We start from the raw sequence: 14,343 nt of genomic DNA, 5'->3' as shown, positions 1-14,343 counted from the left end.
GCTTATGCAAGCTGCAGCGTCAGTTTCCTGTTCTTAGCTGACAGGAGTAGCAATCTGTGTGGTCTTCTGCAGCCGTAGCTCATCTGCTTCAAGGTTCAGCGTGCAGCTTAAGTTGTAGCTTGCTTTTGGCTTCCTATCAGCTCAAAGTAGTCTGACCATTCTACTCTGATGTCACCATGGCATTTTCGCTCAGCAAACTGGCACACTCTGGATTTTTTTCTCTTATTCAGATTATTCTCTGTAAACCGTAGGGTGGCAGTGTGGGGAAAATCCCAGTGGATCAGCAGTTTCTAAAATACCCAGGACAGTGGGTCTGGCACCAACAACCATGTCTTTTTTTGTAGTTACTTAAATCACCTTTCTTCTCCATTCTGATGGTTGATTTGGACTTCATTAAGTCGCCTTGACCATGTCTACTTGCCTAAACATGTTGAGTTGCTGCTGTGTGATTGGCTAATTAGATGTTTGCAGTAACAAGCAGTTGAACAGGTGTAACTAACAAAGTGGCTGGTAAGTGTGTATTCCACAACCACAGAAAAGCTGCATTTTCACTGTGGTCACTGTAGTGTTTTGTTCAAAATGACACTGGGGGGGGAATGAGGGGAAAAATGAAACGTCTGACATGGAGACAAACAGCAGACGTTGGGGCGCTTTAACAGATGCTTTGAATCATCCAATTAGGCCGACGGCCCTTCTTAGAATCACATTCATATGTATTCAGGGAACTGGGCATTAGCTTTGTTAGAGGAAAAAGCGGGAATCAAGCAGTTTTCCATGGAAAGTATTGTTCACTAGCTGAAACTTCAGCTTTAGAGGTCTGAGCAACAAATGATTCAGTTAGTGATGTAGTGTAGCTCAAATATAAGAAAGCATAATCTATTAGTTTCAGCTGACGTTTCATGTTCATTGATCTTATGTCTCCACATGCCATATATCTTTTATTAATTGTGCAATTTATGTAGATCTTGGTAAATATCAATATTTAGCAGGCCGACAAGCAATTCTCTAAAGTCTGATGAGCTCTGTGTGCACATCTGCAGGTTTTCGTTTTATAGGAAGTAAAGTGGTGGAGCAGTTGTAAATCTGTGCTGAGAGAAAAGCCAGAGCAGCTCCAACAACAAATGAGTTGGACACACGCTCTATAAATTCTCAAATGTTGCCTGTTTGTGTGCATTTAGGTTTGATGGAAACTTCAATATCAATGTCTCCAAGACCATCTGCTGTGACAGACTTTCCCCCACCGTCAACAACCGAGCTTTCAACCCCGGACGGGACCTCAACTCAGGTCTGTTGAGAGACACACACACACACACACACACACACACACACACACACACACACACGGTACATACAGATCCAATGAGGGAACTATCATTTGGTAGTCCATGAGCTGGCCTGCTTTAACAAATTACTAGAGATGGACCGATCCGATATTACGTATCGGTATCGGTCCGATACTGACCTAAATTACTGGATCGGATATCGGAGAAAAATAAAAAATGTAATCCGATCCATTAAATATCACGAAAGCACCTCACAAAACTTGCAACATGCCGTAACTCACCTCAGAACGTTAGCACGTCGGAGCCGTATGCATCACGTGATAGAGCGGCTGTGGCATGCGGGACCTGTCGGTGGTCTGGATAGCATGTGGAGCTTCGATGGCAACCCGGCATTTCATCTCCGACAAAGTTATCCCGAGAGAAGTAAAGCAAGTGTATAAGTCCATCTCTGAATGTTTGTAAAGCATTCCTGCGTTAAGCTTACCAAACGATATATGGAGCGACTGCCTCTTCTGGCTGCTACTTCAATCATGAAACTGCTTAATGATCAGCTGATCGGCTTTTCTGTCGCGAGTCCGTGTCTCTGGTTTGTTTTTGGCCCACTTTGCACCAGAAAGAGGAAACCAGCGGCTGAACAACAGCAGCACGTTTAAGCTTGATCAGCTGTTGTTAGAATTTATTTATTATTACTTTCTACTCGAGGATCTTTTTCTACGTAGCTGACGGCTGGTAACTGTGCAAGGGCGGATCTAGCAAAGTTTAGCCAGGGGGGCTGATAGGGCATTAACAGGGAAAAGGGGGCACAAAGACATACTTTTCTTTCTTATTCTCATTTAAAATGTCGAGCTTTTAATAAATAATTATCCGAATCTTACACCCAAAGTTTTAATTTGATGTAAAATGAATAGAAGTCAATTACTGTATATAGTAACTATTAAGTCTAATATATATACCCTAGTAAGCTATAGTACTTTTTACTTTGGGAAGGTACCATCTGTGCAGTCTGCAATTTTGTTGAAGAAAGATGTTGAATCTATTTAATATTTCTTGAAAAATAATTGATTTCTGTGCATTTTTTTTTCACACTGCATCAAATTAAGGTTGATTACGTCGATTAAGCATCATGAGGTGGAGCGTGAGGGGTGGTTCCCTATTTTTTATTTATTTATTTTTGTTGTTGCTGGGAGTTGGAACCCTATTAGTTAGGTTGCTTAATATTTACGCTAAGTACTCTTTAAAATACCAGAATAGGGAGGATGGTGTAGGTTTAAGTTTATTAGATTGATCAGTATTGCTGAACTATGAAATATTTTTTTTTTGCATATAGGTATAACAGAATAGCTTTAGTGTAGTTGTTGTTTTAAACTTGAGTATGAACTTATACAAAATGCAGCAAGATATTTAAAAAAAAAAACAGTTTTGTTGATTAAAAAACACTATATCGGATTCATATCGGTATCGGCAGATATCCAAATTTATGATATCGGTATCGGACATAAAAAAGTGGTATCGTGCCATCTCTACAAATTACACACAGACACACACAACTTTTAAAGCATTCAAACTTTTAAAAGCCATTTTTTGACTTTATTTGAAGCAGGCAATCATTTGCCAGCAGTTGCCATGGCACCCAGTTTTTAAATTAAGAATGTGTGTTCTTTGCCTCTGCAGTGTTTTTAAAAAATATATAATTGATGTCAGATTAAAATAATAAGCTGTCTGTGTCCAAAGTACTCTGTTCGACTTTGATCTCTCATCTGCAGTTGTACTCGCACTTTATGTGTTATCATCCTGTTGAAAAAAGGCTTCTCAGTTTTGTTTTCATCAGCTCACATAAATCGGGTGCAATCGTATGCAATTGCACACATGCTGTACGCAACCTCGAAACTCCCCTTGTAGCTATTAGAAGTGATGGAAAGTAGTTTTATGGCGTTCTCCCTGCCTTGTTCCAAATTGCATAAGCACATTGCAGAATACTACCACATAAAACTCCCATATGTGTCTGCACTGCATGTCTTTCTGTATTTGATTAAGAATAAAATGGACAAAATTGACTAAAGGCAGGCAAAGGCAACTTTCCTCCTGCTGCTTTGTTTTCCCCAGTTCTGCTCCCTAGCATGCGCTCTCTATTTCCAGAAAAGAAGTATATGCACAGACTCCAGAATATTGAACCTGTTTCCTGATGTCTATTAACTTTACAGTTTTACTCAGTCACTTGTTAAAATCACTTCCAGCTATTCAGTGAGCTGCACTTTCATTTTTTGCTGGCCTTAGAGGTAAATCTCACTGATCAGTGAGAGACTTTTTTACAAGTATTTTAAAAATATTGCCATCCAACGTTGTGTTGACCAGTTGTAATGATCAATTTAACTTCCAATTAAAAAAAAAAAAACAATTAAAAATGCATTCATTTATTATGTCCACATAATGCCCCTTAGTCACGGGTTGCCCTAGTAGCTAGTCCTTCCTGACACAACCCCAAAAGGCTTTGGGTCTCCTCCCCTAACTGAAGCAGAGATCTTTTATTTGTTAGGCGACTGTGTTAGCAACAACTCTGTGGAGCCAGTATCGTGCGGAATTGAGAGTAATAATTATTACTACTCAAAGCTTCCTAGATTTGGCTCTACAAATTGATATTTTCTAATCTAATGTTTGCTGCAAAATCCCAAAAATTTTCTGAGGACTTCTTAACTTACTTAGCCACATATCTGAGTCAAACCATGGATATAACCCATCTCCGTCATCTCATTGCTGCCTTCACCCAATTGCTTTTTCCCTCCCCAAATATCCCACCCTGGTACTTTTTCTGTAAACCATTCATAATGACTGCCATTCATAACACGTCACCATCGTCAGGGTTTTATTTTCCTTACGAGTCAGTCACGACAAGTTCATGTTACCCCTCCCCCCCACCACCACCACATTCAGCCCTCATTGACCCCCACACTCTCAGTGTATTCATTCCCTTCCATTTGTCTCGGCCCAGTCTAAACAAGCAGCCACAGAGGGGAGGGAGGGCCCGTGTGGGTGAGAGCAAGGGATAATTGAGAGGGAGAGAATGATAAATGAAGTTAGAGGAAGGAGGAGTGAGGGCTGATTGGAGAGTTTATTGTATTTTGTCCATTCTCTCTCCTCCTACCTTCCATTTTCTGTTGAATTGAAGGGAAAGATGGTGGATGGATTTGGAGATATCAGTACCAACAAGTTGGAGTAATCCATTTTCGGCCCTTTGTCTGAATTGTTTTTTTGTAGGCTGTCTTTTAAGAAGTTATAGCCACTGTCTAGGTTAAAGATGCTATGTGACAACAATTCATCCATCAATCTGAAGTATATGCACACTTGTACATACCGATATTCTTTCAGCACCTTTAACTCTCTTTAAACTTAAGTGCCACTGTATATACTGACTCATATTTAGCATGCCAGAGGCAATCTGCCATCTTTGACAAGCTGGCAAATAACAGTTTTCTTCTACTTACACAGCATTCATATGACTTTAGCTAAACTAATTATGACACTAATTACGGCATGTAGTATGATACTCAAGTAAAAGTGAAAAGTCGCCATCTAAAGCTGATTGGATCGGAAAAGACTACTCAAGTACTGAGTAACTGGTTGTAATGTCTGTTTTTTTTTAGTTTGTTTAAAGAAATGCACAAATTTTTAGTATTTTCAAATAGAATATATGTAAAACCATTAACAAAATAAGGCACAACAATTCTAATTTCCAGATTAGTTTTTAACAACAAAGCTTTTTTAACCAGTACCTACAGAAAACATTAGAACGAGGCAACTTCAACATATGTGTGTAGACACTAAAGCTAAAGAATGTCAGACTAGGGGTGGTTCTTTTAAATACAAAGAGGGAGCAAGCGAATCAGAAACACAGAGCACAGAGATGCGACAGGTATAATCAGGAAAAGTTTATTCCCCAATGTGGACAGCAGGAATAAAACAATAATTCTAAAAACAAGAAACAAAACAAACATCTGCAGTAAAATTCACCAGGAATAGATAAACGCAATTCTAACAAAACTATAAAATGTTCTTTGTATACTAAAATACCTCAATATACACAGTGGATTAACACAATGTCATATAACAACACTAAAAACATGCAATACAAACAGAATAAAATGATGCAAATAAAAACTACACTAAAATCAGATTAAAACCAATTATAAAAGACAAATACAAACTTCCACGATGTGACGTACATACAAGAGGGCTCACTTTCCCATAAATAGTTTCTTCACTCAGTGAAATGATGGTTAAGCTTCAGCAGCAGTTGGCTCTCAAGGTTCTTGCTGTGAAGCTGTGACTGTTTGGCAGTGAACAGGAGTCCTGCCTGACTAAAAAGTCTCTCACAGGCTTCAGATGCAGGAAGAGCTGTATTGACTTTGATTGACAGCTTCTTGATGTGAGGAAAGCTCTGCAATAGATCCACTCCAGTGAATGGACATGAAAGGTACCTCTCCAGCTCCCCTGCTTCTGGCTTTCCTGACCCCATGGATCCAAAGAAGACATCTTCGTCAGATAGGCTGCTGTTTGTGCTGGCCTCATCCAGCTCTGTGTCTAGTTGATTTCTGATAAAGTTCAGACCTGTGGAAAGATGTATGGTTAGGTCTGTGCATTACTGTGCTGTATAGACTGCCGAGCTACTGGTGAAAGATTTTTATCACACCGGAGATGTTTGTTTCTAACTAACACTATAATCCCAAGTTACAGTAACAAGGAAAGTCATTATAAGTCAATATCTAGTGGCTCACAATTTAATGGATAAATATACCAGCTTTTAAGATGCTTCCCTCTGTGGACCAGGATGTTCTGAATCTTGGTAGAAGTATTGCAGCTGCAGTCATCTCAGGGTCTTTCATTATTTCTCCAAAACGTTTCTGGATCCCGTCCCGCAGCGCATCAACAAGAGGTCTACACATTTTGCAAGATGACTCCAGCCTCCTCAGCTTCTTCTGAGACAGCCTCTTGTATGTATTATTGGTAGCTTCTGCAGCAGTGGCATCAACTGTTGATATAAGATTGAGTAGATGACACGCACACTTTTGGTGCCTTGGAAGCTGGTACTCCAGACCTGTGTTGTCATTCAAAACAGCAAAGACATCTTGACACTCCACCTCTAACTCACTGTCTTCTGCATCATCAAGGATAGACCCACCATCCTCCTGCCATTTGGTTGTTTCTTCCTCTTTCTCCTCACCATATAATTGAAAGGCCTTCAAGAAATTTGAACCACTGTCGTCCTGGTCACTTTTTCTCTGATGTGATACTCTGAATGGATTTCTTCTAATGCTGCAGCAAGAACATCAAATGTATGCAAACCTTTAAGAGGTCTACAAGCTAGTGCAGCAGAATGCCTTTCAAAAGAGATGTCATCTATCCAGTGACAAGTCACTCCCAAGTAGCTATGCTGTCTGGCAGACCAGCAGTCTGTTGCGGTAGCAACATAGTTCACAGTGCTCAGTTTTTTGATGATTATGCTTTTCATGTTCTTCGCAGCTTCTTGTATTTTTGAGCACAATGTTTTCCTTGTCATTACTGTACACTGAGTTTGCAAGGTTTCCATCATAGTCTTGAAGGACGATGTCTCAACTATAGAAAATGGTTGGTTGGCTTCACATACAAACGTAAGCAGAAGCTTGTCAAACGTTGCTTGTGTTACCCGCCTAGAGCCAGTGAAAGAATCTGTAAGTTTTGCATTCTTCATAGGTGGCTCGGTGGAAGAGGACGACTTTCGTTTTCTGTGGTGGTCCATTAATTCTGTATACATCTTCATTTTGGTGGCGTGAACCCTCTGTTGGCAGAAAAAATAGACCATGAAACTACATGTGACTAAGCAATTTCTATACACTTTTTAAAAAACAATGTTCCCATATTTTTAACCCTCCTGTCGTGTTCACCTCCCCACCGCCATTGACTGAACGGCCCACTGAATGACCAAATGAAAGAGACACTGAACGACCTACTGAATGGCCCACTAACGACCCACTGAACTGAATTTGGTGGTGAAAAATAGGGCTGAACGATTATGGAAAATAATCTAATTGCGATTTTTTTGCCCCAATATTGCGATTGCGATGCGATATGCGATTATTTTTTAAGGTATTTGTCTTCTGTATTATTAAACAAAGACAAGCAATACATCATATAGTATGGCCAATACTATATTACATTAATTTTAAACTGTTCTTTCCTGGAAGACAGACCTCTGTTATGATGACATGAGGTGATGCATGAATTGATGACTGACATTTTTATTTAACTTCTTCAATCACAACAGTATATTTGAACATACACAATAGTTTATTTTTAGCTTACAAACATCTGAGCATAAAGTGCTGACAAGGAACCCTGGTGTAAACATTAAAATGAAAGTCAGTACAATGTGCAGATTGCAGAAATATACATAAACAAAATCAGTGGCTTTACCACACTCAGTTTTTCGACATCTGTGAACTACTAGACAGTCATTCAATTAAAAAATAATATTAAATAAATAAAACTAATAAATAAAAAAATACACACATCTTACTGATCTCTGCAGTCAGTAACATTACACATAAAGTGCAAACATAATAGCAATTGTATAAACACACACACAAACACGCCTTTAAAGTTTAAAGGCATGAAATTGGACGGTCTAGCCTTCTGATTAGCGTCACCGCTGTCTCGGTGGAGTTTATTAAACTCGGCCGTCTGCTTCTTGCTATCTAAAATATAACCAGACACTGGTGTAAATTCTCGACTGTCTCATACTTCTGTTTAATAAGTTTTCTGTTTGACGTTTAGTCAGCTGTGTGAAAACCAAGGAGGAACCCACCCGGGGGATTAATAAAGTTTTATTTTATCTAATCTAATAACTTTAATCTCAGCCAAACCGATTTACTCACGAACAAACAAAACACTGAAAAAAGCCCAACAATAACATTTTTAGGTTGTCTAAGTGACTTATATATTACGTTTAACCCGAGCAGCGAAACTCCGCGGTGATCTGAAAATGATGTGCCGGGAGTTGTGCCGTTCTCGGCCGCATCAGTAACCCTCGAGCTCCCGGCTAGCTGTCGAGCTGGTGGGTAGCAGACGCCTCTGAAAACGTCGAAGCACTTTTGCAAATATGGGATATCTTGATAAACCGAGCAGATATTTGATGTTTACACAACTACTTTCTCGCCTGAAAATATGTTAAAAGTTTATTTTGTGACCCAGAAAGATTAGTATGAGTAATTTTAAAACTTAGTAGCGGCCGCCATTGCTGGAAACTGGAGTTTGGCTGGGCCGCGCTATGAATTCTGGGATATGGTAGTAATTTGGACAGCCTTCGGCGCGTCGCTGTGACGTAATCTGTCTACAAATGCGGCCTCAGGAGGATGCAGCCCATGAATTGTATAATATAATCGCAGTATAATCGCAGCCTTTGCGGTTAGAAAATTGCACTTGATCATGTCGCGATATTATCGCAAATGCGATATATCGTTCAGCCCTAGTGAAAAATGTTTGTTATGCTAATTTAAGAGCTGTTAAAACAGACCACTCAATTTTGTCTGGGAGTGCTACAGTAAGGGGTGGGGGATGAATGAAACTGGAGAGTTCAACTAGCATAAAAACCATTTTTCACCACCAAATTCAGTTCAGTGGGTGGATTCCCATTCATTTTCTATGTTGGTCACTTTTGAACGGGAACACTACGTGTGCTAATAGAAGTCCTAACAGATGTTCATTAAAACACTCAAAATTCAAAGAGGTGATCATCACTTTTATATGTTCAAGTGCATAGTGTGGAAGGTATCATAAGGCAATCAGATGTAAAACACAATATTTGTGTGTTTTAAGTTGTAAATCAGTCAGATTTGATCCAAACACGACAGAAAGGGAAGAGAAACCAAAGTCGTGCCTACATTAAGTGAGTTTCCACACACACACACACACACACACACACACACACACACACACACACACACACACACACACACACACACACACACACACACACACAAATAATTCCAGTTTAAGTTAAAAATAAGAACATATGCAAGGCTAAGCAGTGCAAGTCAATAGATTCTGCTTCAAAAAATGTTTAGAACCTTTATAATCTTTATAAACTTCTACACCTTAATAACTGTAGTTCTTTGAAGAAAGAGTCAAGACAAAAGTCACTTGTGGAGAAAAGAAAAATATTAAACCAGCTTAATTACTATTCTAATGTTTTTCTAGGAGAGAAAGGGAGTGATTCTGGATATGCACAATTTTTAAAATTTAATTTTTAATGTGGACAAGGCCTAAGACTGTGATCCTATAACCCATGGGTGCAAAGCTCCAGTCCTCGGGGACCAGTGTCCTCACCGCAACACACCAGAATGAAATTATTAGGTCATTAAATTTAGCCATTTAATTCATGTGTTAACCACTTAAGCATAGCTAAAAAGACATTTAGACCAAACTTACCGCGACATGTTTCCTCAGGTTAGATGTTGAGTTTTTGTACGCTGAAATGTCTGTTTGTTTTGGCTCACACAGAAGACATCGCATTATATAGCTGTTCTTTTGTACTCCTTTAAAGCGAAACATGCTTTGTATATGTGGCCAAGGGTGTTTATCCTCTTCAGTTTTGGTGCAGACAGTTGCCTCTGCCATTTCTTGATGTGTTTCTTCAGTCTGTGTCCACTAGTTTGAAAGGCTTGGGCTGCTCGGCCTGCCTTTTATATCTGGTCATGAGACTGCATGGCTACGTCTGATTGGTGAAAGAGTTACAGGTAGCCTCCAGGCGGCATGATCCATTATTAGTAGTATTATCTAATGTGTGAAATTAATTATTTTTAAAAAGTAGTAAGTCAAATATTGTCAAATATAACTTAGTAAAAGTAGTGTTTGTTCTTCACAAATGTACTCAAGTAAAAGTAAAAAGTATGGTGCAATGAAGGTAAAACAATATGTTCTTCTAAAACGTAAGTAAATGTAACTCGTTACTACCCACCTCTGCTTGCAGCAGTTGTATGTCATTGTTCCCACCTTTAGGAAATACTTTAATTCTCACACAAAACACATAGTACATATAATATTTATTAAACAGGAGAAATCTAAACATTTTCCATAGTTTGCATGGTTTGCATTCTAGTATATACAATAATGAGAAAGTGTCTGTGTGGTTAAGGGGAGTGTGCTGCCTGAGAAAAGCACAGGAAGCTGAGCAGGAGCAGTCACTAGTTGTGAAATCACTTGACTTCTGGATTAGCTGGAGCTGATTTTGCACTCAGACCTCATTGACTCAAACTGGCAGGCTACAGACCATTTAATGTGTGCTATAGGCAAACATTTGCATTCTTACATACAAAAGTTATTTGGTAGAAAAGTAAGTAAAGAAAACAGAAATTCACAGGAAATAAATGCTGCTGTGAAAGCATTTTAAAAAGTTCTCCTATAATCTCCTCAAAAAGAAATATATTAAAGTGGGGCTAGAATGAGGATACACTTTGGAGAGTGCCACTGGAAGTGTAATATCTGGATCATAGTAAGTGAGGTCATTTGCTGATAGTCAAGAGTAGTAAGCGTCATAACTTTTGCACTGTCCACTTCCTGCTGTGACAAAACAAATTTCCCACGTGTGGGACTAATAAAGGTTATCTTATCTTATCTTATCTTATCTTAAGATTGGAGGAAATGGCTTTCATTTAGTTCCAGTTTCTTAGCTTGTCTCAATAGGAAGATCTAAACATTTGTGGCAGAATGGAGTACTGTAGCCTGACAGATGTATACAGAACCCTTCTTCCACTGTCAACACAACTGAGTGGTTCCTGTTTATGTGAAGCCCGGAGAGACGGATGGAGTGGCTGGGCAGGGATGATGTATGATTGGCAAACCTGCTATGTCTCCAAAAAGACGTTCCTCGCAAAGTAAATGTAGCCTTGCGTTGAAGTTTATAATGTTTGACCCTTGGACAGTTTCACAGCAGCTCTCTGATTTATCTGTTTTCTGTAACTTGTTTAAGCGTTAGTTGAACATTTGGCTTGGGGTTTTTTTTCCGTCCCACCCTTAGAGGAGGGAAAACAACTGTGGTTTGTAATGTATCTGGAAGGTTGGAGAAGGTCAAAACAGGTTCTCTTTAGCAGGTGATTAATTTAATGTGATCACAAGCCAAGAACCACATTTTGGGGATCATAGAAACCCAGCTGACATGCAATGGCTGGTAGTTAGCATGTCTGGGAAAGACTGTAGCTATAATTAACAAGTAATTTTAAATCCAATTTGAGGTAATGGAAAAAAATCTTACAAATAACAAGAATTAGTCAGCGAAATGGCAAAATGGCTGGTGAGAAAGTAGAGCTGCTAACAAAACCACAATCATTTTTTTTTATTTCTTGCTAAAAAAAGTAAACACTCCAGTAAGACTAAAGTCTTTACAAAGAAAAAAAGGATTGTAGTCTTGCGTGGCTAATAAAACCAAAGTAGTTGTTCAAAATGGCCATTTGTGTTACTTACTTCCTTCAGTCTGCTGCCAAATGTAGATGTACACTAGGAGGACTGTTCATTTATAATAGTATTGTTAGTTCCTTTGGCACACTGAGGCTGATTGGATTCACCACGGCTGGTCTGCATTCCTGTATTTTAATCAATCAAAGGCTGTTTTAACAGCTGCATTGTATTATTTTAATGAAGCCTACTTTGATGGTTACGGTCTATTTCTTCTCTGTCTCTGTTTTTTGCCTTGCGAAGGACCCAAAGTTTCTATTTGTGTCTCACTAGCTTCATCCCACCCCCCACCCCACGCCTCATTGTGAAAGGCCGTTTTGTGTTGCAGTCAGTGGAAAGGAAGTTGTTGGCTTTGTGATGGGGTCTCTGTGAAGATACTGTTGACTTTGTGACCCAGTTTAAAAAAAATCACTCTGTTAGTTTTAAGCAAATAGGCTTCAGGCCTCTGCAGAGGTTGTATTTGGCTGTTATTTCTAGAGTCTGTCCAATACTGGAGTTCTCAGGGTTGGTGAGGACATTAAGGAAGTAAAATATTTTGCTAACAATATATCCGCTAACGTATAATAACAGCTAATATTATTTATATGCTCACATAAAATATATAAAATATAAAATAGTATGTGTATCTTTTTACTTCCCCCACCCCCACCCCCCAAAACCTTATAATTATTGTGGGTTAGTAATGATGCAAATAGCCAATTTTAGCATGTTCTTAAAAAAAAAAAGTATTTTGTATTAATTTCTTCTGATTAAAAATATAATCACAGTTCACACAGTGTTATCACAGTAGGCTGGTGAATAGGTCAGTAGTGCCTCTGAAGCCTTAGCTATGCTTTACAGGCCTGTGAGGCTCCGCTTGGGTCAGGGTGGCATAAATGTTTGCTGTTCGACAGTGAGTGCGATTGGAATTGTAGGCGTCCACATGTCTGCCTGACAACGCGGGCTCGTCCTTTGAGAATTTACATTACAATGAATCGAGTACACATGTGCCCAAGAAGTATAAAAGAAGCATAACAGGATTGACTCCTTGAACATTATGACTCCAGCTGTCCCTGTAAGTATAATTGAGTATAATCGTGACTAAAGGGGGCAAATTTAGCTGTTTTTCTATTCAATTCAAATCAGTTTTATTTATACAGCGCCAAATCACAACAACAGTCGCCTCAAGGTGCTTTATATTGTAATGTACACCCTACAATAATACATACAGAGAAAAACCTGACAATCATATGACCCCCTATGAGCAAGCACTTTGGCGACAGTGACAAGGAAAAACTCCCTTTTAACAGGAAGAAACCTCCGGCAGAACCAGGCTCAGGGAGGGGCGGAGCCATCTGACGTGACCGGTCCCAGGATTCTTGGTTATGTTTAGCAGACTGTATCACATAAGTAGAGTTCTAATTTCAGACAAAAGCCAGAGTTCAAATACAAGAAATTTAACCAGTAGTTTAACAATTTGAAATTGTTCTTCATTAATTTATGCTGGCACAGTTGTGTATGGTATAGCCAGGCCTAAACAGATGTATTTGTCCTTGTCATATGTTAAGATGTAAGCAAGCCTGCCTATTGATCTGTTATGAATTTCTCTGTCTGTTATGTATATATCTAATGAGGCCTGTAATAGAGAGAGAGAGAGAGAGAGAGGTAGTGGCGTGCAACAGCGGTTTAGATTATCCAGGGTTGTTCTCTGGAGAGTATTTCCTGTCTACTCTCCCTCCTGTACAGCGCTGGCATTGTTAGATATGTTGTCCTGTGTTGTAGCAGCTGCACATGTCTGTCTCATTGTGTTAAACATGCGAGATACTATAGGTCAAATCAGGTCAGATGTATTTTTAATGCTCAGTTTTTAATGCAGTGCCTGGAAGAGCTATACAGTCTTATGAACTATGGACAGGACAATATGACCAGCAACACTTTATGATCATCGCCATCAGGCGTTGAGGTGTTATTGAAATGTAAAACATCACTGCAATGATGCATGAACATATCATGTAGCATATTTCTTTAGGGCTGATCTCTCATGTAGATGCTTTGTCACTCACTTGCAGTCTCACTCCTGAAATATGTAGTGTTTCTCACAACTTGCACGCCAAATCCAAACAAGAAAAGCTTCCAAGTATGCTGAACTTTCTGACTACATATTTTCCCATTTGCCCCATTCAGCTTTAGTAATGTATTTTTCTTTTTCCTTGTTCTCACTCGCTCTCTCCCTATTGCAGTGTTGGCAGACAACCTGAAGTCCAACCCGGGTATAAAGTGGCAGTACTTCAGCTCGGAGGAGGGCATTTTCACAGTCTTCCCCGCCCACAAGTTCCACTGTAAAGGAAACTACGAGCACCGCAGCAGGTATAGAACAGCCACTGTCGCTTATAACACGTGTTGTTGTACTTCAGCTGTTTTCAATGTAAATAAATAAGATTATAGGTACAACTTGCACTTTGTCAGCAAATGTCACACATAATAATGGAAAAGATTGTTCAAGTGTGATGCTTCGGCAGCTCATTCCTGCCTTCATCTTCCTCACCCTCTTCCACCCCCCTCCCCGCCTTCCGTCCCTCCTCCTCTGCCAGTTGCTGTGGGG

The 14,343-nt window shown here is 39.4% G+C and overlaps 2 protein-coding genes across 2 annotated transcripts in view; one reads left to right on the top strand and one right to left on the bottom strand.

The window, feature by feature from the left end:
* cachd1 (cache domain containing 1) overlaps nt 1-14,343 on the top strand; it is a 106,937-nt gene that overhangs the window by 54,950 nt on the left and 37,644 nt on the right. Inside the window, exons 4-5 of the mRNA XM_086268200.1 lie at nt 1,179-1,285; nt 13,982-14,108. Coding sequence (XP_086124326.1) covers nt 1,179-1,285; nt 13,982-14,108 — 234 coding nt within the window. The remainder of the gene's footprint in view (nt 1-1,178; nt 1,286-13,981; nt 14,109-14,343) is intronic.
* LOC147309562 (uncharacterized) lies at nt 5,536-9,748 on the bottom strand. Its single transcript, XM_086269826.1, has 3 exons — nt 9,741-9,748; nt 6,073-6,590; nt 5,536-5,885 (listed from the first exon to the last, which is right to left on the bottom strand). The coding sequence occupies exons 1-3, from the start codon at nt 9,746-9,748 to the stop codon at nt 5,536-5,538; spliced, it is 876 nt and encodes a 291-aa protein (XP_086125952.1).

Source organism: Aulonocara sp. 'chitande type north' Nkhata Bay, linkage group LG17, assembly GCF_057382095.1.
Source record: "Aulonocara sp. 'chitande type north' Nkhata Bay isolate Kocher_YH1m ecotype deep benthic linkage group LG17, A_spYH_male_GT1.1, whole genome shotgun sequence".
NCBI lineage: Eukaryota > Metazoa > Chordata > Actinopteri > Cichliformes > Cichlidae > Aulonocara > Aulonocara sp. 'chitande type north' Nkhata Bay.
Note: the sequence above shows the minus strand (reverse complement) of the source record. Positions and strands in the feature narration are given on the sequence as shown.

What these genes read in the sequence shown, in the direction of transcription:
- LOC147309562 (XM_086269826.1), bottom strand. An exon ending in GGGAAGCATCTTAAAAGCTG is followed by an intron (nt 5,886 to 6,072) that starts GTATATTTATCC and finishes ATCTTTCCACAG; the next exon opens with GTCTGAACTTTATCAGAAAT.